Raw genomic sequence first — 26,375 nt, forward strand, 5'->3', positions numbered from 1 at the left:
GGCTTTAAAGGTCAGCACCAACACTTTGAATTGTGCTCAGAAACATACTAGGAGCCAATGTAGGTCTTTCAAGACCGGTGTTATATGGTCTCGGCGGCCGCTCCCAGTCACCAGTCTAGCTGCCGTATTCTGGATTAGTTGTAGTTTCCGAGTCACCTTCAAAGGTAGCCCCACGTACAGTGCATTGCAGTATCCAAGCGGGAGATAACCAGAGCATGCACCACTCTGGCGAGACAGTCCGCAGGCAGATAGGGTCTCAGCCTACGTACCAGATGGAGCTGGTAAACAGCTGCCCTGGACACAGATTTGACCTGTGCCTCCATGGACAGCTGTGAGTCCAAAATGACTCCCAGGCTGCGCACCTGGTCCTTCAGGGGCACAGTTACGCCATTTAGGACCAGGGAATCCTCCACACCTGCCCGCCTCCTGTCCCCCAGAAACAGTACTTCTGTCTTGTCAGGATTCAACCTCAATCTGTTAGCCGCCATCTATCCTCCAACCGCCTCCAGACACTCACACAGGACCTTCACTGCCCTCACTGGTTCTGATTTAAAAGAGAGGTAGAGCTGGGTATCATCTGCATACTGATGAACACCCAGCCCAAACCTCCTGATGATCTCTCCCAGCGGCTGCATGTAGATGTTGAAAAGCATGGGGGAGAGGACAGAACCCTGAGGCACCCCACAAGTGAGAGCCCAGGGGTCTGAACACTCATCCCCCACCACCACTTTCTGAACACGGCCCAGGAGGAAGGAGCGGAACCACTGTAGGACAGTGCCCCCAGCTCCCAGCCCCTCAAGACGGTCCAGAAGGATGTTATGGTCGATGGTATCAAACGCCGCTGAGAGATCCAGCAGAACTAGGAAACAGCTCTCACCTTTGTCCCTAGCCCGCCGGAGATCATCAACCAGTGCGACCAAGGCAGTTTCAGTCCCATGATGAGGCCTGAATCCCGACTGGAAGGGATCCAAATGGTGATGTGGTGGCACGGCAAGCCTGTGGAGGAGGAGGGGGCAGGGCAGCATGGCAGGGTGCAGCAGTGTTGTATGAGCTGCCTAAAGCCATAAAATGTCCCAGGCTGCCCCTGTACTTCTGATATAAGTTCATCCCCTTTCTTCTACTCACAATCCCCTAGCTAGAGTTTGTTGGAATTAAAAGACAGCTTCATACATGCCAAGGGCATGCTGTACCACTAAGTTATAGCAACACCTGTAGCCTTACAATGCAACTCCCTTTCAGCTATAAAAATCCCTGATGAACCCAGTAATAGCCAGGCTTCCATGGAATTCATAGATTGGATGAGATCTCATAATGCAACATTTTGGGAGGCAGCCCTCTGGAGAATATTGGGTATCAGAAGCAGAAAGCAATGTGGCACACAATTTTGCATGCATTTTGCAAGCAAAGGATATGAAATTGGTATCAATTCTACTGATAAGATCGGAATATATAAAAAATAAATAAAAATTGTCCAGTAGCGCCTTAGAGACCAACTAGGTTTGTTATTGGTATAAGCTTTCGTGTGCATGCACACTTCTTCAGATACCAAATACTGATGAAATGTTATAGTGCAGGGGTGGGGAGCCTGCAGCCCTCAGGAGGCTGCTGAACTACAACCCCCATCAGCCCCAGCCACCACAGCCAATAGTCAGGAATAATGGTTGTAGACCAGCAAACTCTGGAGAAGGGCCACATGTTTCCCATCTCTGCTATGGGGTTTCAAAAGTCCTTATCTGGGGGCTGCTTCACCTAGTCTAAAGATGACAGTTAGCGAACACTGCATATTCACTCATTGGAGAAAGGATCCATAGTATCATAGTGGGAAAACACATGGTACAATCCACCCTATCCATCCTGGAAGCAAATCTCACTGCGTTCAACAGGGCTAACTCCCAGGTAGGTGAGCGTATGACTGCACTCTAACCATTTTGAGTTGAGCATAGTGTTTCCTGTTTTCCTATGTTTTATGGCATCATATATTACTGTATTTCACTGTTACAACAAATGGTGTGCTACAATTATTCTACACACTTACTGTGGTTGATACAAAAACTCAAGTTTATATCCTGATGTATACGCTGAATTAACACCAGTTGCTAAAGTGTTACATTTACAGATTCGGCACAAAAGAATAAGTGGACACAAATCTGAGCTCAGATATGGTAATATTCAAAAGCCAATACAGGAACCTTTCAGTCTCCAAGGATACTCTGCCACTGACCTCCAAGTGGCTACTCCCAAACAAAGAAACTTCAAAACTGAGGTTGCAGTGTGAAACCATTGACTTAATTTATCAAAAGGTTCAATAGTATCACTTTTGGCTCAAAACAAGATCAGGGATTCCTATCAGGCTACATCTGCTAATTAGTTAACCAATGATAGGGTGTTTGTGTTATCACCAACACTGCCTTGTAGAATGGTCACTGTCAAGAGCATAAGTAATTTTAGCATAAATTACAATTTTAAATTTAATTTCCTTCAGATCGCATTGTTTGCTTTTTCACACTGAGAGCGATACCACGCACACTAGCAGTTCAGGATTACTGCTTGTGTATTTGACAAAGCAGACCTGAGTCCATGAAAGCCTATAATAAATTTGTTAGCTTTTAAGGTGTCACAAGACTTTGTTGCCTGTATATGAGTTATGTGCAGAAGATCAAACTACAGTGGCAGTGCCTTATAGTCCCACCAAACACAGTAGAAAACCACCTTTTTGAAAAGAATGTGCTTTGCAGCAGACATGAAACAGCAACAAAAAATGAACATAGTCACAGACACATTTACCAATTAAGTATCAAATAGAAGGCAGCAAAATAGATTCAAAAGTCAAGCCATATAGCCAGCAGCCAGTCCTTCAAGCAGTCCACACACATACATTTACATTGCTGCACTGAACAGAGTGTGAAACTTCACAAAATACATACACAATACTGTACAGCAACACACATCTTACTGCATGCAGCAATGTTGCAGAGCCAATTTACAATGCAATCCTATACATGTCAACTCGGAGGTAAGCTCTTTCAAGTCCAATGAGACTTACTTCCAGGTAAGTGCAGTCTTAATTTGCAAGATTACAAAACACAGACAATTCAAAGCTTGAAAAGGAATTATTTTAAATGTGTACTAAAACAGTACAATGGACACAGAAATGGGTGGGAAGGAATAGAAATATTTATTTTGCCAATGAATACTGGTGTCCTTAGAAACACAGCAGGCTTTTGAGGAATAGTATAATCAGGTATTTTCTAAGAAGGGTGGATGGGAAACTATACGGTGCACAAGCAAACCCCTCACATTTAACACAAGCATGCCAAAATGTAGGTACAACCATTTGATATTTAAATTCACTAATACACAACGTGAGGAGGCAGATTCTTGGAACATTTTGGCCAGCAGCAGTGAAAAAGTGCATACAGGACTCTCAATTCTCCTCTCACTTTCCTATACATGGAGAAATTTCTCTAACCAAAGTCACACACACACACACACACACACACACACACACACACATATAGGAGTAAACACTGCTTGTTATACATATACATGCTATGGAAGTAAATTCTGCCCATCATACACACACACAAACACTACTCTGTTACACACGTGCTGTACAAAGGGAGTTGCCCCACGAAAAATATCGTTTTTTGTTTGCACATACATACAAATTAAATGATCACTAAAACAGCTTTCGTACCCATTATTAAGAATGGAGTACATCTATTCCAGGTTGTCAACTACACACACACACACACACACACACAGACGAATCCCGACGATAATGAAATGAAAGCACTATGGAGGAGTTATAACGGGCTGGGGGACACTGCCCCTCGCTCTAGTTACTGTCCAGGTGAGGAAGAAATTCTCCTCCTTCCCGAATTTCCCAGATCCGTGTGGGGTTACATTACATCAATAACCAGGAGTGCTTATGGCTTGACCAAGTGAGGTGGGGAGGAGGGGGCAGGCGGAGGAAGCTAGACGTCTCTATTCAGAAACTCGGAGCCCGGCAATGTGCGTGTTTGGTAGCTCCCCTCCCCGCCCGCCCGCCCGCCTGTGGCCCTTCGCCGCACGGCCTTCCTGCACCGGACGGAGGAGGGTCTTCCCTCCAGGCTGGCGGCGGGCTAACTCACTACGGGACGTGGCATGCAGTCAGGCAGTCCACGAACAAAGTAGCTCCCCGAGCGCAGCCGCTCCGCAGAGACTTCTTCTGCACGGAACATTGTTCCACGAGAACGCAGCCTCCGCTTCCCGTCTCGTCCCGCGCCTCCGGAGGGGCTGCCTCTCGCTCGCCTGCCCCGGCGCAGCGCAGCATCCCCTGCCGACGGCAACAATGTGCAGGCGCTCGGGGCGGGAGGGGGGCCGGCTGGCTGGCTGCGCCAGGCGCCTCCCCGACTCGCCCGCAGGAACAGCAGCCGGACGGGCCGGCCCCGCATGCACAAAGCTCCGGTCGCACCTACCAGGCGGGCAGCCTCGGCCCAGGTGCGGTCCTTCTTCTTCCTCTTGTCTTTCATGTTTGCATCTCATTGAGATGGTTCTAGGGGGGGCGGGGGCGGGACGGAACGTGCGGGGACGGGGCGGGGGGAGGGCGGGGGAGCCCGAGGGTCCCGCACAGACAACGAGGCGGTGACGTGGAGTCCGAGAACCCCCGAGGGAGGGGCGCGGGGACGGCGAGCGGGCGGGGGGCTGGGCAGGCTCGGGCTCGCGCTCCCGCAGCGGCGGCGGCGGCGACACAGCTGACAGCTTGAGGGATGCTCCGCTACGCAAGTCACAACAATGCACTATGACGTCACGCCAGGGAATGGCGACTGCACAAAACATCCCAGCCGAGGCCGCCGCGCTCGCGAGCAAAGCGCACGAGACGCGCACAGGGAAGAAAGGGCTGCCCGAGATCTCGCGAGAGCTGCCGGAGACCCTCGCTTCGACCCACTCCCAATCCCCTCCGCCGCTTTCCCTTTCAAGCTCTCCCCCCCGCCCTCTTTCGCTTTGCACATAGAGCGGACAACAAGACTACATGTCCCGAGGTGCAACGCGGCTGCTCTTGCTCCGTTTTCCTTTCCTTTTGTTCTTAAAGGCAGCATCTTGCATCCCGGGATTTGTAGTCAGAAAGAAACGGAGCTCTCCCGGCTCCCAGCCGGGGTCGGGTTGTTTTCCCTCCGTCCTCGTCGCCCCCTGCCTGGCAGTTCCAGCTGCCGGCGGGCCGCCCACAAAGCGAGCGCAGGCAAAGAGGCGGAGGCAGTGGGGCTGCTCCTCGCCTCGTAGCCCGGTAAGCGGTTGCGAGGAGCGGCCGCTGCCTCTGCCTGATCACCTGGGCACTCTTGGCTCTCTCGTGGTGGCGCGGCGCTTGGGGCAGCTCTCGGGGGGGGGCCCTCCCCACCCCTTGTAGCCGCCACGATTCTGCGGTCCCTCGGAGAACCCCGTCCAGAGGGAGGGGACAGGTGAGCAGAAACGGGATGGAGCAAGGAGCAGGTTCCAGCTGCAAGGGGCTGCTGGCCACATTGGCATGGGACACGCGTACGCAGACCCGGGGAGGCCTCGGTGCCTATCCCACCCCGCCCCCAGCTACGCTAGGAACATAGGAAGCTATTGCCTTCTACTGAGTCAGACCAGTGGTCCATTCTGCTCAGTATTGTTTATTGGATCCGCAACTGCCTGGCAGTGGCTCTCTGGCTTTCTCCTGGAAATGGCAGGGATCGAACCTTCTGCACGCAAAGCAGATGCTCTGCCACAGCTTCCACCCCCTAAGGCCCTAGAGTCGCTTGGTGTGTTTGTGGGAAGAGTAAGCTCACAACCATTTCCCTTGGAGCTAAAGTGGAGGGAAAAGCCAGTTACTGTACGTACCTCATTTGCACGGAACCAGCCTTTTTCTTTTGGCATTCACTCTTCCTTACTCTATTCCTCTCCCTTGCCTGCCCCTATTTTTAGTAAGCCTCGATACATCCCAGTACAGTATTGCATTGAAAGAGCTCAGTGCCCTCCTATGATGAACACATTTCAGTGGGCATTCTCATGTGTCAAGGCAGTGCTGTGTTACTCACTTTTCAGAGGCGGTTCTTGTGCCATTCCAGTCACCATTTAGTGGTTGCTTCCCACTGCTTTTCCTTAGAAACCAGGTCTTTTCTAAAGGTGCCTAATGCAAGGGTAATTGGTAAACAGTGGAATTGCAGCACATCCAAACCTATACAATTGCACAAAAAATGTTATTTCTATATAGCTATATTTATGGCAGCAACTTTTACATAAACATTTTAATGCTAGATAATTTTGCAATTTGTTTTTATACATTGCCTTGATGACTAGGTAGGTAAACATTAAGGACATATGAAAATTGAGCTGTGTGGCATTAGGTAAATTCTGAGGAAATCTGTGACAGACAAAGGTGCTGAGGAAGTGTGCTGTAATTATGAGTAAATGCTTTTAGGATCACAGCCAAATGCTGTGGGGGCATAGTAATTTCAAAGGAATGGACCGCAAGGACTGATTGTTAGCTTTTGAAAAAGTTGATTATCCTAGGTCTGAAAGCATTGATCAGTTAATCAGTGAGATTTATGCTATGATTGGAGTTTGTATTTAAAATTCCAATCATAGCATTAATCTCACCGATTAACTGATCAATGCTTTCAACCCTATTCTAATAAGGGGTGGGCAATTGGATATCCCTCCACCTTTTCATTGGGACCACTTGACCAAAGCTCCTTTGATTTTGTGCTCCTATTGGAAGTTGTTTCATCCTTCAATAGGCAGGCAGAAGAAATTACCGTATTTTTCGCTCTATAAGACTCACCAGACCACAAGACGCACCTAGTTTTTGGAGGAGGAAAACAAGGAAAAAAATATTCTGAATCTCAGAAGCCAGAACAGCAAGAGGGATCGCTGCGCAGTGAAAGCAGCAATCCCTCTTGCTGTTCTGGCTTCTGGGATAGCTGCGCAGCCTGCATTCGCTCCCTAAGACGCACACACATTTCCCCTTATTTTTTGGGAGGGAAAAAGTGAGTCTCATAGAGCAAAAATACGGTATATTTTGTGCCTGCTTTGACTTTTCTTATGTGAAAGATGGGGAGAGTTGAGGATATGGCACCCACCAGTGTGAAACAGTTTTAGTACCATATGGATACAGTCCTTCAAGAATGAAGAAGCAGACAAGAGCAAGACCTCTGGGGTCAAAATTTATTAAAAAAGAACCCATAATGAGGTTTGATAGCACTCAATCTTTAATTGGTCTTCTAAATATTAATCAATTAAGGCAACCTAATCAATGAACTAAAAATCTTTATTAATTTGGTCGTGTAAGCATATTATTATTATTATTGGCCTGTTTGGCTAATGGGCCCCCACTGGGCTACTTCAGATATCAGACAGAAAGTTAGAAAACAGAAGCAGCATGTCTGCTGATGTAAATAAGAAATGTGACTATTACCCGCAACGTTCTGCAAGTCTTCCTTGGTATGGTCAGGAGTTTCCAAACTAGGGTTCATGGCAAGCTTCATCCAGGTGGTTCGCAATGTGTCTCATGAAAAACAGCTACAATTTGAATTTTAACGAAGACTAAGGAAATCAAATTGCAGTGCAGTAAAATACAATATAAGAAATAAAAGAAGCAATAAAAATACAATTAAAAACCATATAGCACCTAGCACAGGGGTCAGCAACCTTTTTCAGCCGTGGGCCGCTCCACCGTCCCTCAGACCATGGAAATGAATGAATTCCTATGCCCCACAAATAACCCAGAGATGCATTTTAGGTAAAAGCATACATTCTGCTCATGTAAAAACACCAGGCAGGCTCCACAAATAACCCAGAGATGCATTTTAAATAGAAGGACACATTCTACTCATGTAAAAACATGCTGATTCCCAGACCATCCGTGGGCCGGATTGAGAAGGCGATTAGGCCATATCCAGCCCATGGGCTTTAGGTTGCCTACCCCTGACCTAGCACTACACATTACAATTGCTATAACAAGCAAAAAACCCACTATGTGATCCACCAAGACTCAGCAATTTTCAAGTGGACTGGTGAGTGGGAGGGGGCAGGGTTGGGAACCAATGCCTTAGTCCTCAGCAGTTGCTCAATATAATTCATGTGACTTACGTTTGAAAGCATACTTCTTGTACCTGTGAAGACACAGTATCATTTTTGTATATTTGTACAGTTAACCCCACTGTTTAATTACACTTCAAATGATACATGTTTAGTGTATTACCTGCTTCACAAAGAAAATATAAATACAAACATTTAATTGTATATTTGTATAAAGTTAGTCTTTCGCTTGGAACAATTAAACTTACATTATTAAAACAATTTTGATGGTAACAATTTAGATCAGCCAGTAAAAATATGTTTTTAAATGTAGCAGCTTAAGCTACAATTCAGTGATTGTATTATATGGTTCCTTTTCTAGGGTCTTAGGGGTTATAGCAAGGACAGGAAGACAAAACTATAAGGTATATTGTAAGAGAGTATATAACAAGTAATAAAGGTTTGTGGGCTGTAGGCTTTATAGGTCAATTATTCAAACAACTGGCTATTAGGTTAGACCCACTAATTAGAATAAAAACCTGTTAGAAAGGCTGTTTGGGGGAATAAAAGAATTTTAATGCCTATTTAAAAAGATAATATTGCTTTTATAGCCTCCAGGCTATGCCAACTCATTGGGCGAGTTGGAATTATTAAAATTATTTTGCTAACCCTCAATTATGCTATCATTTATGATAAGTAAAGTGTATCAGTCATAATTATTAAAAATGGACAGTAAAAAATAATCTACTTCATGGTTCATGTCTGCTCTGAATTCATTAAGACCAAATGTCTATCTGTATCAAGGAAAGAGCATGCAAAATTGAGTATCTTATGGAGAAAATAGAACTAAAATCTCTCTCTTAGATATTTATAAATAACTAAGATATTTATAGTGTGCTATCTTAAGATTATAAATTATTAATATAATGTTATCAACTTAAGATAGTAAATTATTGCCATGCCATACTGCAAGTAAAACAAAATGAGTGCAAGGGTCCTTTGCATACCAGTATTCTTTCAAATGCCAATTCCTAAAACATTAGATGAAAGTAAGAGCTACTTTGCATGGCCAAACTGTTGTGAATGAGTGATGGAATTTGCACAACTTTTGACACATGTTGCGCAGCTCCACCTACACTTACCATGGCACTAGAAAGCTGCTGAAGTTAATGCAGCACAGTTGGGCTGAGCTACAAGTTAGGTGCGTGTGGAAGCAATGCAACAATTCATTTTCACATGAATTTCCCCCCTTTATTTTGTAATTTGTACTAAAACACAATACATGAAATGTGATCCACAATCATATACACAATAAAATTTTGGCACTTTTATGTTTAAAATTCAGAATCTCAGTTTACTTTTAGCACTGCAAACATTACTCAATTTGTTACACTGGTGATTTCCCATTCTCAGATTAATATTTCATATAGAAAATAAAGACTTTGCCCTTTCTTTCTTTTCTAACCAAAGGCTAGATTTTAATAGCTTTCCGGAATCTTATTCTCACAGTATATTTTCTCCCTCTTTAATTGCTTCAGTATGTTTCAGAATCTGTTGACTCAAACTGTGAAAAGCTCTTTTTCAGAGAAGCATGTATTTCATTTCAAAGCCAAACAGTCTCCTGATTTGGGAATGTGGGGGTGCAGCTGACATGCTATTCTTCTGAAGACATTATTAATATCGTCTAATATATTCTTGTTGCTCCGAAATAAAAGGTGACACTGTCACAGAGTAATTTATGTACTAATTATAGCTGACGTTTCTTTTCTTTAGCATTCTAACTTTTGATCTGTATCTGCCTAACAGAATTGCAAGTTCCATGTGCTGATTTGACATTTCTAAAGAAATGACATAATCTACAAGATTAAAATCAGAGAAGTGACAAACGTATTTTGTTTAAAAGAGGGATGGGGAACCTTTGACCCTCCAGATGTTGCTGAACTACTATTCCTATCAGCCACAGACATCATATGCAATGGTCAGAAATGATGGGTGTTGGAATCCAACAAGGTCTGGTGGTCAACAAGTTCCCCATCACAAAAGCACCCAGCCCTGATCCCTTTCTATCTCACTCTGTTTATGATTAAATGATACCACTTTATGTAATTTTGCCTCTGTGTGTGTGTGTGTGTTCTAGACATTTGTTCTTCAGAGATTTGCCCCTACTAACCTCCAAATTGCTTTACAATCCCTCACTTGTTCTCTGCCAAACATAAGAAGCCCTATTAACAAGCAGTAGGGCTTGAACTGCTAGAATAAGGACCTTCTGAAAAGATTCCATGAGAAGAATTGACCCCACCACCATTTTTTGAGAAGGGTCATATACCATTCTCATTGGGCGCTTATTGTGCACCATTATAGCAACCTCTGTCAGAAAAAAGAGCTCTTAAAAAGTTTGAAAGGTCACATTAGATGCTTGTCCAATATGTCTAGCCTAACTTCATTTGTAGTTCCAGAATATCAAATTCAATAATAATATTGTTAACACTGTAATTTGATTTGATGCAGCCTAGGATAGCATTAGCTTTATGGGATGCATCACACTGTTGACCCATGTTAAGCTTGTGGTTTTCTAAGACCTCTAGATCCTTTTCACATGTATTACTGGCAATCCAGGTGCCCCCATCTTCTTCCTGCCTAAGTGCTTTACATTTGCCCCATTGAAATTCATTTTGTTAGTTTTGGCCCAGTTCTCCAATCTGTTAAGACCATCTTAAATCCTGTCTTTTGCAGCATTACCTGTCCCAGGTATCTACAAATCTGATGAGCTTCAAATCAATTCCTTTATCCAAGTCATTTATAAAGACGTTGAAAACCCAACACAGAACCATGTGGCACCAGATGTAGCTGATGGAAGACACTCCATGTCACCAAGGCCACCTGCATCTCAAAATCCAGACATATCCCCAAACTGCATACAGCTCCTTCTGGGGGAGTGTGGATGGGACATTTTATAGCAAGGAAACAGTGCAGAGTGATTATATTATTAACTTTTCCTCCATCAGCTGTTTCCTCACTCCAAATTACCTTGTCCTCTCCACCTGAGCTGATGCACCCCCACCCCTACCCGTAAGCCACTCTGGGGAGTTCCAATACTAGATTAGTTTCATTTCTTTTTTGATATTTGCCATATATTTGTAGAGTAGGGGAGGGCTGTGCAGCACAAAATGCAATAGAATTCTATATATATAGTAGAATTCTATCTATATATAAACCTTATTTGTTTAATTTCTTAAATCATACTATGGAAAATATAGTAACCTTTGAAGATGAATGTATATTATTAAGTATTAGGAAGACCAAAAAGGTCATTTCCCTCTGCAGTTTAGCATAAGTCTTGTTTGTAAGGCTCATTTTTCTTTATTGACAGTTTATTCTCCTACATTAATAATAATTAAGAGATATTGACCAGAAATGCTGTGGAGTACGATAGAGTACCTATTATGGGCAAGCACTGCTGGAGAGAGCATTTACCATATTTTTCCGTGTATAAGACGCCTCCATGTATAAGACGACCCCTTATTTTAAACTTCAGAAATTTAGGAAAAAATATAGTCTTATACACGGGAAAATACGGTATGTAGGTTTCCTGTCTAGACCTGCCTCAGTTAGACATCTGTATCTCACAATCTGAGACTTCAACATTCTTTCTTTTGAGAGAAAGAGGTTTATATAAGAGCAGATTTCATCATATCTGAAGACATGCTATGTGATGGCAAATGTATGTTCACCACTGCTTGTGAATTCAGCAAGGTGTTCTGACCAACCCCAGCTTTGGTACAGTGGTGCCTCGCAAGACGAAATTAATTCGTTCCGCGAGTCTTTTCGTCTTGCACGGTTTTTCATCTTGCGAAGTACGGTCAGTCGCAACTGCACCTCTTCAAGCGGTTTTAAGAAAAAAGGAAACAAACTCGCAAGACGTTTTCGTCTTGCAAAGCAAGCCCATAGGGAAAATCGTCTTGCGAAGCAACTCAAAAAATGAAAAACCCTTTCGTCTTGCGCGTTTTTCGTCTTGCGAGGCATTCATCTTGCGAGGTACCACTGTATGTTCCTGTAACATGCATATAGCAGAAAACATGGTATTTGCCTCATGCATATTATAGTTTTATATCTACATGTAATGAAGCTGGGAGTTGGAAGCACAACAGTAAGAAACATCGTGAGTGTATACCTATGAACCACAGTTTGCTGTGTTAAATGCGAATATCATAGCTGCTTTCTGATTAAAATTGTTCCTTATCATTTTTGTACAGTGGCACAAGCATTCTTTTTAGAAACCATAAGGCTTATTGTACTTAGTCATTTATTACATTCCTTTTAAGACTCTACAAATTGGCCATTACAGGTCTACAGAATTATTGTGCCGATAGTTGAATTTTATTGCTTAGGTCTCAAGACAAAAAAAATCATACTGTATCTGTGAATTCTTATGAAAAACTTTAGTGAAGCAGGAACCTTCAAGTAATTTTAAATACTGCTTCAGTGATCCCTACATGAGGGCAGCCCTATTGGCTTTGATGAATGATGACTACACTAATGAAAATGGTTGTTACATCACAGTATTTTGCTTATATCTTATTCTATGTCAGTAGTTCCTGAACCTTCCCCCCACAGACCACTTGAAAAGTGTTGAGGGTCTTTGCAGATCACATAATGATTTTACTGCCTTTGTAGCAATTGTGATATACGGAGCCAATTGCTTCATGATTATGGTATTTTTACAAACACACCATGGGTCACCCAGATGTAGCTTGCAGAGCACTGGTCATCCACAGACCACAGCTTGGGAACCCATATCCTATATTGTTTGCTTGTTATTGATGGAAATTACGCAGAATTGCCATCTTTCCCCCAACAGAGTCTCTCTGTAGTTTGAGGAGATGCATGGGGGTGTAGCAATCTGTGTAGTACCTGTTGAATTCTGCCCACCCACCCCCAAACTCAAAAGCACACTGACACGGGGACAAATAGATGAAGACGCCTTCACCCCGGTTTGGTTCCCCTTTGTCACATACAAGAATCACCCGACAGCATATGAATCAATCTGGCTAACCTGATTCAAAAATACACACTCACACCCTGCTCACACACAAAAGCAATTCTCACTACAGCCAACCAAAGACAACCAACCACACCCTAAGCCACACCTAACCCCTCTCACCACCAAGGGAATACAACAAGTGAATAGTAAGAGAACCCATACAAGTAACGCTGACACAACCCCTCACACACACTAAGTAGAATAATAGAAGCATAACCACCTAACCCCAACCCACTCACCAGTCCCCCTTTCCCACCCTTTTTTTCTTTTTTTCTTTTCTTCTTTCTAATTGCTTAAACCAATTCATAAACAAGAATTTATACATTGACCACTAATGATGAAACGTATGTTGTATATATTTTTCCACATTTATTATGCTATTTTTGTGATATACAAATGACATGAGAAAACTTGGTATACTTATTTGTATAGCATTATACTTGTCTATAAAACCCTATAAAAGCACAGTGCTTCTTCCTGGAAAAAAGGTTATCAACCCTGGAATCATTGCAAAAAGATGGATATCAAGATACCACAGAACTATCAAGAGAATTCTTTACAACTAAAGTCCTCTGTCCATGCAACAACTAGGTATGAGCATGATCTGACATATACCCACTTACTTGGGAGTAAGCTGCATTGAACTCAATAGAACTTGTGAAAAGACATGCAGGGTTACTTTGTCCAGCCCACAACTCCAACCACACAATGCTTTCAGAAAAATCTTAATGATAGACCCCTTTATTGTAATGAGATGGCCAAAGTAATTAGAGTGCTCAGGTGGCACTGAAAACTATATAGTCTTTTTTCTTTTCTTTTTTATTTATTAAAACACAAAGTTTGCTTCTGTTTCTTGAGATGACTTTTTTCAGGGAGGAGTGTCACAGTCAAAGAGTTCTCAAACCTACCCCCTTTTTTAAAGGGAAAAAGTTAACATTACATTGAGCCATGTTTCTTATTTCCTGCTTTCTTGTCTCTGCAGCTGCCCCATGACATAACTTTCTTAGGACTGCATACAATATCACGATATGCAGCGGACATTTTCATCTCTTTAGACATAGTAAAAAAATAGGAATGGAAATTAGAATATTTAAATAGCAAAAAAAGACCAGATATGATGGCAGGTAAAAATGCAAAAGAACACATAGACAGGTATATTCTTTAACATCCTTGCTTCGGTTATTATAGTTAATTATGTCTACAGTGAACTTGGTGTTCCCAGGCCTATCAGTACAGCAGTGAAACCAGGCCCACTTTCAGACAAGTTAGTAGATTCTGGGGACTCGGGGGACTTCGCTGTTATGCAGAAAAATATTAGTCTCTGATCTAAAAATAAAAGGGGATGTGAAGCTCAGCTCAACAAGGATGCTCAACTAAGTATCCCCAGTGGCCTGAAGGAGTCCTAGAATATTGGAGGCAGCCAAACATCATTTTTGTTGAAAGAGAGGAAAAGCAGAAAAGGTATGGGAGGAAATTGGTTTGCTTGAGCCTCTGACAGCAGTTTACCAAATCTGATGGAGATTAGGGAGTATATATGTCTGTGGGACCCTAATTCCTCACCCACTCCAAATCTCTGACTGCTAAATCCAGAAGATTCTGTGGTGGGAGAGATTAATTAGTACTGGAAGAAAATCAGTGATCCAAATGAATTCCTCCCTTCCCAAGGACTTTTTAAGGTGCAGATTGGGGAGAGCCCCTAACAGTTTAAGCGCAGGTAAGTCTCATCCCAGTAGCCACCACCCCAAACTCTCCCATACTGCATGGTGGATGAGAGGTTTAAGTAATCCCTTCTTGCAGTGGTTTGGGTCTGGATCAGCCTTTCTCAACCTGTAGGTCCCCAAATGTTGTTGGACTACAACTCCCATCACCCCTACCTAGCAAGGCCAGAGCTCAGGGATGATGAGAGTTGTAGTCCAACAACATCTGGGGACCCACAGGTTGAGAACCGCTGGTTCTAGATGAACAGCTTCTACAATCAGCCCACAGTGCAATAGGGCAATTGTGTTGGAGTGCTAGGCTTCTGGTGGTCTGGGTTAGTTGAACAAAAAGCTACACATCTAGCCCTGGAGCTCTGTAGTTTTACCCATTTGCATTGTAGAGGGGGTGGGCCCATCTGGAGCAGAGCTATGGATGGGGAAGGAGGAAATAGGGGCCATTTGGGAAAGCAGGGAGAGAAAGAGGGGTGCCACAGAAATGGGTGTGGGAGCAAGGAAGCACATGTGCACAAAAGAATCAGTAAGTTGGATCCTCTTGAAACAGAATAATTTTTTCACAGCCTCACATGTATCAAATCACAGAGTATGATTGTCTCCATTGACTAAACCACAAACATTAAGGACCCAGTGTTTCTCAGTTCTGCCATGATGCAAAACCAGAATCTGAGGCCACCCAATCTTTATGGTGTCTCACAATTTTTAAAAGGCATCCCCTTAAAACCACCATCAAATCATAGGTCACCTCTACACAGTGGCGTAGCGTGGGTTGTCAGCACCCGGGGCAAGGCAAGTAATTTGTGCCCCCTAACCCGTGGATTTGTGCCCCCTAACCCTAACCCCCAGATGTTGCGCCCGGTGCGCCCGGCCCCCCTGCACCCCCACGCTACGCCACTGCCTCTACATCCACAGAAGTGCCTTGTGATTTGTTGATCAATTTGTAGTCATCCTATGTAAAAATTATGAAGATTCCTTGCCTTGGATCTATGTTTTTCTGATACTTGGAAATTGTGGCTCTGTGGTGTTTGCTATGTAGTCTTACTAAACCAACACAGGACTTACATTTGATTGGGGTGGGCAGGCAATGGGGCTATCTAAAATCTTCAAAACGTGTTGGTTTCGACATACATTTAAACAGGTTGCTATTTGTGACCCAAAAAATAATTGTGTGTCTGCCTGCTATAGGTTTATCAACATGAAAAGCTTATGCACTAACCCACAGTGCCATTTAGCCTTCAAAGCACTGTTTCTGTCAATGTATATTTCTGTCTACACGTAGGCAACCTTGCCGTGCGCTCCAAAACACAGCAACGCAAAAGGCAATGCTTTCTCCTTTCTGGAGCGTCGCACAGATAAGCGATAACAAGAAGTGTTAAGAGCTAAATTACCCTTGCAGCCTCTAAACTGCAAATGCAGATAATGCGACATGCCCTAACAATATCTGAATGCTGTCTAATAGAAGTGACAATTATATCTACTCTACTTTCTTCCTCGTGGCTTTTAACAGCACGGTTATTAAGGCATGCAAATTCAGGAGGATCCGTTCCCATCCTACTGGGTCTGGCTTTCACGGAATAGCAAAGAATGTGCATGGCATGTGTGCAGTTTGCGTCTGCAAGCGCGTCTGCAAGCACACACTTTCTGTCGGAAGAAGCAACTAGAAGGGGGGTTAACCGTTGGGGGGGACTATTCCATCAAAATAACAGAATCTAGTGTTTATATGTTAATAGAGGAAAAGGCATCAGTGTTTGGCAAGATGCAAGCACAGGAGAGGGCCAAATACCCGTGTGTGTGTGTGTGTGTGTGTGTGTGTGTGTTGCAGTGCAGCCCACACTTCTTCGACACAGCCGTCGCCCTGGAGACGACGAGAATAACGAACTCCTGCCGAAGGACGCGCCGCTCGCCGCCGGGGGAGGAGGGGAAGGCCGCGTGGAGCGCGAGGCGGGATCGGGGTCGGTGAGTCTCCGCGCGGGCTCAGCAGGATGAGCCGCCGGACGAGGCGAAGGGCTCGCGCTTCCTTCCGCAGATAGGGGGGAAGGCCAGGAGCGGCGGCACATCTGGCGCCCCGCCCTCTCCGAGGAAGGGAGGGGGGAGTAAAGCTTTGAAGTTGCGCCGCTGCGAAGACGGGATGGTGTTGCTGCCTGAATCCGCACCTGTCTGCTGCGGCGGGAATGCAGCGGGCCAAGGCATAGATAGCATAGCCAGGGTTTCCCAAACCTGGGTCTCCAGCTGTTGCTGGACTACAACTCCCATCTTCCCTAGCTAACAGGACCAGCGATCAGGGATGGTGGGAATTGTCGTCCAACAACAGCTGGAGACCCTGGGAAACCCTGGCTAGCCCCAAAAAGGTACATGGTGTAGCTAAAGGAGGATAGGGGGGCAGGTAAAAAGGTAAAGGGACCCCTGATCGTTAGGTCCAGTCGCAGATGACTCTGGGCTTGCGGCGCTCATCTCACTTTACTGGACGAGCGAGCCAGCGCACAGCTTCTGGGTCATGTGGCCAGCATGACTAAGCCGCTTCTGGCGAACCAGAGCAGCGCATGGAGACGCTGTTTACCTTCCTGCTGGAGCGGTACCTATTTATCTACTTGCACTTTGACATGCTTTTGAACTGCTAGGTTGGCAGGAGCAGAGACCGAGCAATGGGAGCTCACCCCGTCACGGGGATTCGAACCACCGACCTTCTGATCGACAAGTCCTAGGCACTGTGGTTTAACCCACAGCACCACCCGTGTGCCTTGGGGGGCAGGTAGACCCCCCAAAAAAACTCAATAACTTTGACTGTCCCCCCCCCCCCGAAATCCTGGCTATGCCCATGGAAAGGTACACTGCACCTTTTTGGCAGCATGACCCCCTGAAGGTGCTTGACCTGTGCACAGTGGGCTTGGCTCTCAGAAGTGTCACTCGAGGTACAAAGATGAGCTCCTTGGGGAGGGTCAGGGTAGTTTGGACAGAGTTTAACTCTCTGTACAGTCAGTTCCTTCCTCCTCCTGCCCTTTCGTAACTTAAGGGCCACAATGCCACTGGATCTTTCCAGGTGTTTCCCCTAGGAGGGCATATCCCCAAACGTGCTTTGGGCCTGACAAAGGCATTTCCAGTTTGCAGACTTTGTCGGCCTGGAATAGCTCAGACGGTAGCTCCTGAGACTTGTAATCTCAGGGTTGTGGGTTCGAGTCGCACGTTGGGCAAAAGATTTCTGCATTGACCCAGTTCCAACTCTGCAATTCTATTATTCTATGATTCAGTTGAAGAATGAGTCTGAAAGGCTGGGGTAGGATTCTTCTATGCACCCTTGCCACACAATGACAACAAGAAGAAAAACTGTATTGTATAGTATTTCCAAGTCTTTGAAGTCCTTTGCCTGTATCATCTACATGCAGTCCTTACAACAATGGTAAAAGGAAGTTAGTATGCTTCCAGGCGGGGGTTTATTGTCGGAACAGGGCTCTTCCTGAATGCAATGAGCACATAGCATTGGTAGCACCCAAATGCTAGTCTGTATCCCCACCCCCCACCCACATTAAAACCAGATCTACCCATTCCAGGACAAATCTGATAAATTAAAATGGGAGGCTTTCTGATTTATAACTTCATCTCCTAGACACTACACCCTCCATCCCCACATTTTACAGGCTCTTATCCTCAGATCCCACTGAGGAATACCAGAAGGAACCACAAAAGCTGATGAAGGAATTTCCTACAGGCGAGTAGGACCAAATCTATAGAAACACATCTCAGGAACCACTAGCATCTTCTGTTTGCTTCCCAAAATACACAGATCAGGCAACCTTGGGTACCCCATAGTATAAGGCATTGGTGCCATTACAGTAGGGTTTTCTAGTTATATAGACTCTATTCGACTCTACTTGCCACCAGCACTCCAAGTTGCACACAGAACATCCCAGATTTTCTCAGGAAACTAGAATCTATTGGCAATTCCCCGGAAAATATCATTCCTAGCTCCCATGAACATTGAGGCACTTTTTACAAAAACAAAAATGGTCTGCAAACTATCAGGAATATCCTTAATGGAGCCTTCAACATACTTACCTACCATTTAGCACAGTGGCATGGCAGTTATATGCATGGCCGTTGCTTAGCAGTATGCAAGCATCTTCATGGCCATGTTAGAGTAATAACTCTTGCTCAGTTTCTGTCCCCAAAAGCTTGTCCTCTACTTGAGATACATTGAGAATCTTTGTCATCTTGATTCATGAACAGGAGGCACATGTGAAGTTCCACCAAGACTTCAGCAACTTTCATCCCATCTTCAACCTGAGCGCAGACTAGTCCATGCAAGAGGAGCACTTTCTGGAAACTACTGTGCAATGGCATAACAACAACAACAACAACAATAATATAAACCCCATTTAATACAGCAAATCCTTATATAGGAAAGTGACCACTACCCATGTTTCCAGCTTTCACCTAGAACAGACCAGAAAATCCATCATCTACAGTCAAGCCATGCTATACAACCACATCTCTTTAGACGCATCAGGTACTCACAACTAAAAAATTGACAACAGGCATTTCTCGGATTACAATACTCACCCAATGCAGTATCAACACTGGAAGATTTCTCCTATGCTTTACAGCTCGAGGTTTGCCTGAGACAATTAAACCACAAGCTCAGGTTCAGACAGCAGACTAAGCCAAAACATGGCTTAGCTCAGCACAGCGCAACTGCAAAATAACTGGGGGGAAGAAAGCTGCAATCTCCTCTCTGGGAGCCCACAAGTTTGTTCGTTTATGTTATGTGGGAATGAAGGCATTGTGATATCCTCTGAGTCAGCCCTTTGTGGATGTGTCTGCCTGGCTGCTGTCTAATCAGAAATCATCTTTGCAGATTTGTGTTGGACTCCCTAGTTTTGTCAGTAGGCATGGGGATCTTGCTCCTTTGTCTGAATTCCAGCCTCTTTGCAGAATTTCTAGTGCATTAAACCTTCCTTTTTCTCCACATGCTAGCTTAGAGTGTTTGTACACAGCTGTCTTTAACAGCTGAGGTGCCCAGACTGAATTCCTTGCACTCATCTGGTAGAGGGACTTGATAGGATTTTATATTCTGACTATCATCATTTTTTGTAACCTTGATGGATGGCAGAATTCCATGTGAACTGACAGGGCCTGGTGGCTGGATGGAGGCAATCAGCCTGACTTGGGCAACCTGCCTTGGGTCATTTGGGGAGCACTGAAGTAGGGGCAGGAGATATATCTGTCATCCATCTGCTGCAGTTGTCCTGGAGCAAATGGTAATATTGATGAAGTTTCTTAGAGTACCTGACCTGAGTGATTCAGCTGTCAAAGTTATAATTTGAATAGTCACAGCTGAAGCAAGTAGCTGTGTCACTGGAGACAGAATTACATATTACAAAGCAAACATGGGGATGCCAACCTAATGTTTGCCTCATAGCACTAATGCAGGTATGAGGGTGACAATAGTTGGGCTGAATCAGCAGGTGAAAGAGGAAAGCGTATAAGCAATATCTGATTTCCTCCTGCAAATTCCTTCCCAACCGTTTATTATTTACTTATTAATTTATTTTAAAATATATAGCCTGCCTTTTAGGATAATGCCCTCCCACACTGGTGTACAAAATCATAAAACAACAGTTTAAAACAACAGTTAAGTCCATTAAAACAAGTCACAAATAAATAACAAAGCAGCAGAACAATAAATAGCAATAAGACAGCAAGTGATAAAAATAAATAAAATGTGTATTGAAATAAAACAGTAACCCATTCCCTGCCCCATCTCAGCTCCAAGATCAGAAATCAGCCTGTTAGGAGAGGTGAATTTGCAGGAGAAAGCAGATGACTACAGGAATACTCAGGAATTGTAGGTTCGTAAAAGCACTACAGTATGTATTTCCATTCTGAAACAATAAATCTACAGACTGCAGTCATAAGTGACTTTACCAGAAAGCCACCCTCAGTTAATCCAATTATTTCCATCTAAACATGCTGAATATTTGGCTGTAAGAATTGAGCATCTGGCTGAAGCACTAGGAAGAGTTTCAGTGTACTCATTTACAACAGAAACACCCTATTTACATTATCATTATTAAGAATGGTTGGTCACTTGTTACCTGAATGTCTCCAAGTGACCTGCAATACTGTGAAAAACACAAATAGATATATTATATAAAAAACAGAACAAAAAACAGCAACCTCCATAACAGTCACAGGAAGTTTTAGCAGTATGCAATGAACAAACAGGGGGACGCAGGTGGCGCTGTGGGTAAAACCTCAGCGCCTAGGGCTTGCCAATCGTCAGGTCGGCAGTTCGAATCCCCACGGCGGGGTGTGCTCCCGTTGCTCGGTCCCAGCGCCTGCCAACCTAGCAGTTCGAAAGCACCCCCGGGTGCAAGTAGATAAATAGGGACCGCTTACTAGCGGGAAGGTAAACGGCGTTCCGTGTGCTGCGCTGGCTCGCCAGATGCAGCTTGTCACACTGGCCACGTGACCCGGAAGTGTCTGTGGACAGCGCTGGCCCCCGACCTCTTAAGTGAGATGGGCACACAACCCTAGAGTCGGACACGACTGGTCCGTATGGGCAGGGGTACCTTTACCTTTACCTTTTTAATGAACAAACAAGATCATCCTAGTCTTATTAAAAGCCTGGGGAAAAAGACAAATCTTTACCTGGTGCCTAGTAGATGTCAACAAAGGCGCCCAGCAGTCCTTGCTGGGGAGCTCATTCTACAGATGGGGAGCCACAACAGAAAAGGTCTTCTCCCTTGTCACCATCCTCCTCAGAGGGGGAACTTGGAGAAAAGACCCAAATGAAGATCTAAAGGTCTGTGTAGGTTCATGTCTGATGCATTCCATATTAAAGGCCTCAATGAGTTTCTGAAGAAAAGGTAAGGTAAGCCTCTACTGATAAATGTTTACCCCTCTTTGCTAACTTGGAGTCTTTTTCTCTGTTTCTCTTTCCCCCCTCATGTTCTGTGGCAAAGTGTTGTGGTAATATATGTTTTCAGAATGGGAAGTTATTGTGTATACCAGTGCTATTTTTTTGCTGAGAAGTTCAATTATATTCTTACACAGTAATGCTCACTATTCCTTGAATTAGAGAACAGGTGCACAGTGTTTTTGTACTCCATAATTCTGTATTGTTCCATGGCATTGTGGTTCTTTGTGCTTTTTCAGGATCCACCTCACATACATTTCTACAATGCCAACACATTGTGCTCAGCTCTTTTGTCCAGTTTGGTGGCAAACAAACAGGCTTCTCTTTTAGTGAATATAGATAGTCCTATATTACGTGTTTTGTTTCCCTCCCTAAAGGTAAACAGCTTTATAGATAATTGTTAGAGTATGATGAAAATCAAGAGAAAATTCTATCATACAGTATATGTATTATAGATCTGACTAGATTATTTGCGTGTTCCTTTGGAGCTACAAATCTATGAAGTTGAATCAGGTGTTTGTTATTTCATTATAGTTAAGCACCAAACTGGAGCCATGAGATAAGCTCACATTTTGCCTCATCAGAAGATGCTTTTGTATGAAGAAATAATTAAGATTCAAAAAGAAATTTAACAGGTAAACACTGTTCAAAAGGATATTGGTGGGTCTGAAGGGAGGCTGCTTTTCTATAGCATCTGAACATTTAGCATTCTTCAATTTTTTTGTGCAGCTGGAACTAGGTCTAATGGTATTTAACAAAAGAACACTTACTTCTTTCTCTGACCAGAGTATAAAAGTGAGTTTGAAGGCTGATTTCCTTATGGTTCATATTTGAACAATATCATATTTTACTATTAATATTTAAATTCAACTAATATATAGATATATATATGTAGGGAAGCTTTTAATGTTTAACAGACCGCTGTATTTTAATATTTTGTTGGAAGCTGCCCAGAGTGACTGGGGAAACCCAGCCAGATGGGCTGGGTGTAAGTAATAAATAATATTAATTATTATTATTATTATTATTATTATTATTATTATTATTATTATTATTAACTAATGGGAGGGAGAATAGTATCACTAAACTGAGCAGTCTGAAAATTGTCTTACAGTATGTATCACATATATCCAAACAAATCAACAAAATTTATATACAACATTACATTTTGGCTGTATAAGGATCCATAGATTGCTGTTTGCTTCTGTATATGTGTGTAGAATAATAAACCACTGAGCCTAGGGCTTGCTGATCGGAAGGTCAGCGGTTCAAATCCCTGTGACGGGGTGAGCTCCCGTTGCTTGATCCCAGCTCCTACTAACCTAGCAGTTCGAAAGCACGTCAAAGTGCAAGTAGATAAATAGGTACTGCTCCAGCAGGAAGGTAAATGGTGTTTCTGTGCGCTGCTCTGGTTTTGTCAGAAGCGGCTTAGTCATGCTAGCCACATGACCTGGAAAAACTGCGGACAAACATCTGCTCCCTCAGCCAGTAAAGCGAGATGAGCACTGCAACCCCAGAGTCGCTCGCAACTGGACTTATCTGTCAGGGGTCCTTTACCTTTTTTATGTGTAGAATAGTTAAAACAGTTGAAAGAAAGGTCTACTATGTTCATTTTTTAAAATGACCTTACTGGGCTTTTATCAGCTGAAAGTCCCCGGAACTCAGTTTCGACACCTCTCATGTCCGCTCCTTTACCATTAAAACAGAACAAGGGAAGCATTCATAGTGAGTAGGTTGAGTCAAATCCACCTTCTGTTGATGACTGGTACATGAGAATTTTTAGCTAACCCATATATATTAAGCTTTGTTATTTCAGAATGACTGTTTGGATGGCTTACTTCAATTGAGCATTTTCACATATATGCATCTATCTAAATTTCAGAGTAGATACAAAACATAACTTCATTCCAATTCCAACATAACCATTTTACCACCTGCAGATATGACAATTTTCTATGTTTTCTTAATCCTAACATTTTTGTGAAGTAGACCAGTATTAACATTCTTTTTGAACCAAAGGCATATTGATGCAGATACTGGCTTGCCTTAGCTAGACTTTTTTTTCTGGATGCACTGGTTGCCTTAGTAACTGAAAATTGAAACTTAGTTTAAGTATAATTGCTCCATATGTTTGTACAAATCACACATCACTGTGATCCTTTAAAACAGTGAGCAATTATTGGCAGAGAATTTAAAAGAAAATTAATGATCAAATGCTGAAATATGCACAAAATATTTAAATACTCAAATGCCAAAAAAGATAATTGTATCTAATTTTTCTTTTAATTTGTGCCACTCAATTAAAAATATAGAAAAGATAACTGTTCAAACATGCAACCACAGCCTGACCTGCAGTAATTTATTCAAAGCCGAAGCAAAGCATTTGGTAAAGCTGAATACATTTCAACATATGGTAAAAAAAAGTTACACCTCCAGACTATATCTAAGTTGGGAGAGGCTGGGCAAGCACTGGATTGATGCCTAGATGCAAAGGTGGACTGGATGAGGGTGAATAAACTGAGCCTGAATCTTGGAAAAACATAGGCTTTGTGGTTGGTTGGTTGGTTGGTTGGTTCGCATGTCCAGGATATAGGCGAATTGCCTGATCTGGATGGTATGGAGCTCCCTCTGAAGGACCAGATTTCCAACTTGTACTCCTTGATCCATCTTTGACACTAGAGGCCCAAGTGACCTCTGTGAGTAGAAGTGCCTTCTACATATCAGCTTTGGCTAGTTTGCCAGCTGCAACCATTCCTTGACTAGGTTAGCCTGATCACAGTGGTCTGTATATTGGTAACCTTGATTACCAGAACTCAGTTTGTGTGGGGCATCTCTTTTATTTGGTCTGGAATCTGCAACAAGTGAAGAATATATAGAGCTAGACTGCTTACAGGAGAAGGTTACTTACTGACTGAATATTACTCCTTTGCTGAGAGAGCTGTACTGGCTGTGGATTTGCTACTAGGTCATGTTCAAACTTCTTGTGTGGATTCACTAAGCCCTAAACAACTTGGGTCCTGATTCCTTTTTTCCTACTTTGAACCCTAAGATCTTCTGATGGGGCACGTCTGGTGTATGAGCATGAGGTTCACCTAATCTTATTTTCACAACACTAAACCAGATGTCAAAGAGAACAACAATTACCAGACTTTTAGAAGACATCTGAAGGCAGCCCTGTTTAGGGAAGCTTTTAATGTTTGATGTATTACAGTATTTTAATATTTTTTGGGAAGCCGCCCAGAGTGGCTGGGGAAGCCCAGCCAGATGGGCGGGGTATAAATCATAAATTATTATTATTATTATTATTATTATTATTATTATTATTATTAAACTATGGTTTAGCATTCCATTTCACACAGCCATTGTAACTTGATTTTAAAAGCAATCGTGTGAAATTATGCCTTCCTGTTAATGAAGAATTGTTTTAGTGCTAAATTCTCAGTTTTCTATTGAAATTTCTGTTCTTTATTTAATGTATTTAAATCCATATCTTAGGGAAGTTTGAAGAAACTAAGTAATTTAGAATGTTGTATATGTGTGTTGCTGACTATTTAATTTTATTTAATGAAGTGTGAAATAGAATGTAGAAGCATTTGCATAGCATACCTGATGAGACTATGCACCTGTAGTAGTGCTCTGTATTTTATTCTCACCTCTTTCCTGAGTGTCATTTCCTGAATGCAAAATGCATCCTGTGGTTGAAACAATGTATTTCCCTCCTCTTATCCTAAATAAGAAACACATCCCATTGTTTCTTAAGCTACTGTCCCAAAATGCCAGATTTAATAAAAAGGCCAATGCAAAGTTTGTTTAAAGTGGAAATAATAATTTACGTTACAATTATTTTCCCAGCTGTGAAGGGGTGGGATCAGCATTAAACGTTGAGTAATTTAACAAACAAGTCCTAGTACAGTACTGCTTTTACAACATTGCTTCTGATTTATATCAAGGGTTGTTTGCAACTCTGCAGCCTGCTACTCAGCTCCTAAGAAATTGTCCAATATGAGAACCAGTTTAGAGCTTATGTATTTGCATGTCGAGGTCCCCAAGCCACCCCCCAAATAACTCACAACACACACTTAATTTTTTTTAAAGGTTTTTGGCATAATTTTGGCCACAACTTTATTTAAATACAAAACTGTGAGTGGTTGTTTAGGCATTGGTTAAGACTATCTGTCCCCCCGCCAGGGGACAGAACTGACTTCCGGGCACCACCGAAAGACATTGCGGGAAAACAAGTTGGGGAGAAATGGAGCTGAGACAGACCCTCAATTCTCATCTGCATGCTCCCCGAAGGCTTGCCGGCCCTAGTCCCATTCCAGGGATTGGACGAAAAGATGGCAGGCCCCAGGATTCCTTTAACGGAATTCCCTTTCCGCAGCAACCATGGAGAGGCAGGCCCAGCCTATCCTAACCCCTCCTCCACCAATTTATAACCAATGCCTAACCGCAACCTTACAAGTTGTGACGATTTGCTACGCAGTAGGCAAAAACCAAATGGCCCAGCCAATCAGCCAGATGGACAAAATTCCTACCAGGCCCCTGCCCCAACGGCAGACGACCCCATGACAGGCATAGCAAGGTCAATGCAACAACCCCTTACTCAAGGGCGGGTGGGCGGGTGATCCGTTGCACGCAGCAAAGAGAAAGCTCCAGGCTGTGTGCAGAGTATGTAAACATTTTACCCCTC

General features: G+C 43.4%; 2 protein-coding genes across 16 annotated transcripts in view; one reads left to right on the forward strand and one right to left on the reverse strand.

The window, feature by feature from the left end:
• The window catches only part of ASXL3 (ASXL transcriptional regulator 3), a 101,734-nt gene extending 96,890 nt beyond the window's left edge, over positions 1–4,844 (reverse strand). For 2 of the 4 annotated variants that reach the window (XM_083747511.1, XM_083747512.1), the window contains exon 1: positions 4,461–4,844. In XM_083747511.1, coding sequence (XP_083603637.1) covers positions 4,461–4,514 — 54 coding nt within the window. In that variant the 5' untranslated portion in view covers positions 4,515–4,844. Of the gene's footprint in view, positions 1–4,133; positions 4,271–4,460 lie in introns of those variants that run through there. The other 2 variants (XM_083747514.1, XM_083747513.1) reach the window with 2 other exon arrangements.
• An 11,753-nt stretch (positions 4,845–16,597) lies between these two features.
• The window catches only part of CCDC178 (coiled-coil domain containing 178), a 130,288-nt gene continuing 120,510 nt past the window's right edge, over positions 16,598–26,375 (forward strand). For 2 of the 12 annotated variants that reach the window (XM_083747699.1, XM_083747701.1), the window contains exons 1-2: positions 18,496–19,273; positions 22,220–22,320. The gene's annotated coding sequence lies outside the window, so the exon portion shown is untranslated. Of the gene's footprint in view, positions 16,729–18,404; positions 18,476–18,495; positions 19,274–20,532; positions 20,616–21,366; positions 21,641–22,219; positions 22,321–26,375 lie in introns of those variants that run through there. The other 10 variants (XM_083747706.1, XM_083747704.1, XM_083747702.1 and 7 more) reach the window with 10 other exon arrangements.

This window comes from Podarcis gaigeae, assembly GCF_964106915.1.
Source record: "Podarcis gaigeae genome assembly, chromosome: 7".
Lineage (NCBI taxonomy): Eukaryota > Metazoa > Chordata > Lepidosauria > Squamata > Lacertidae > Podarcis > Podarcis gaigeae.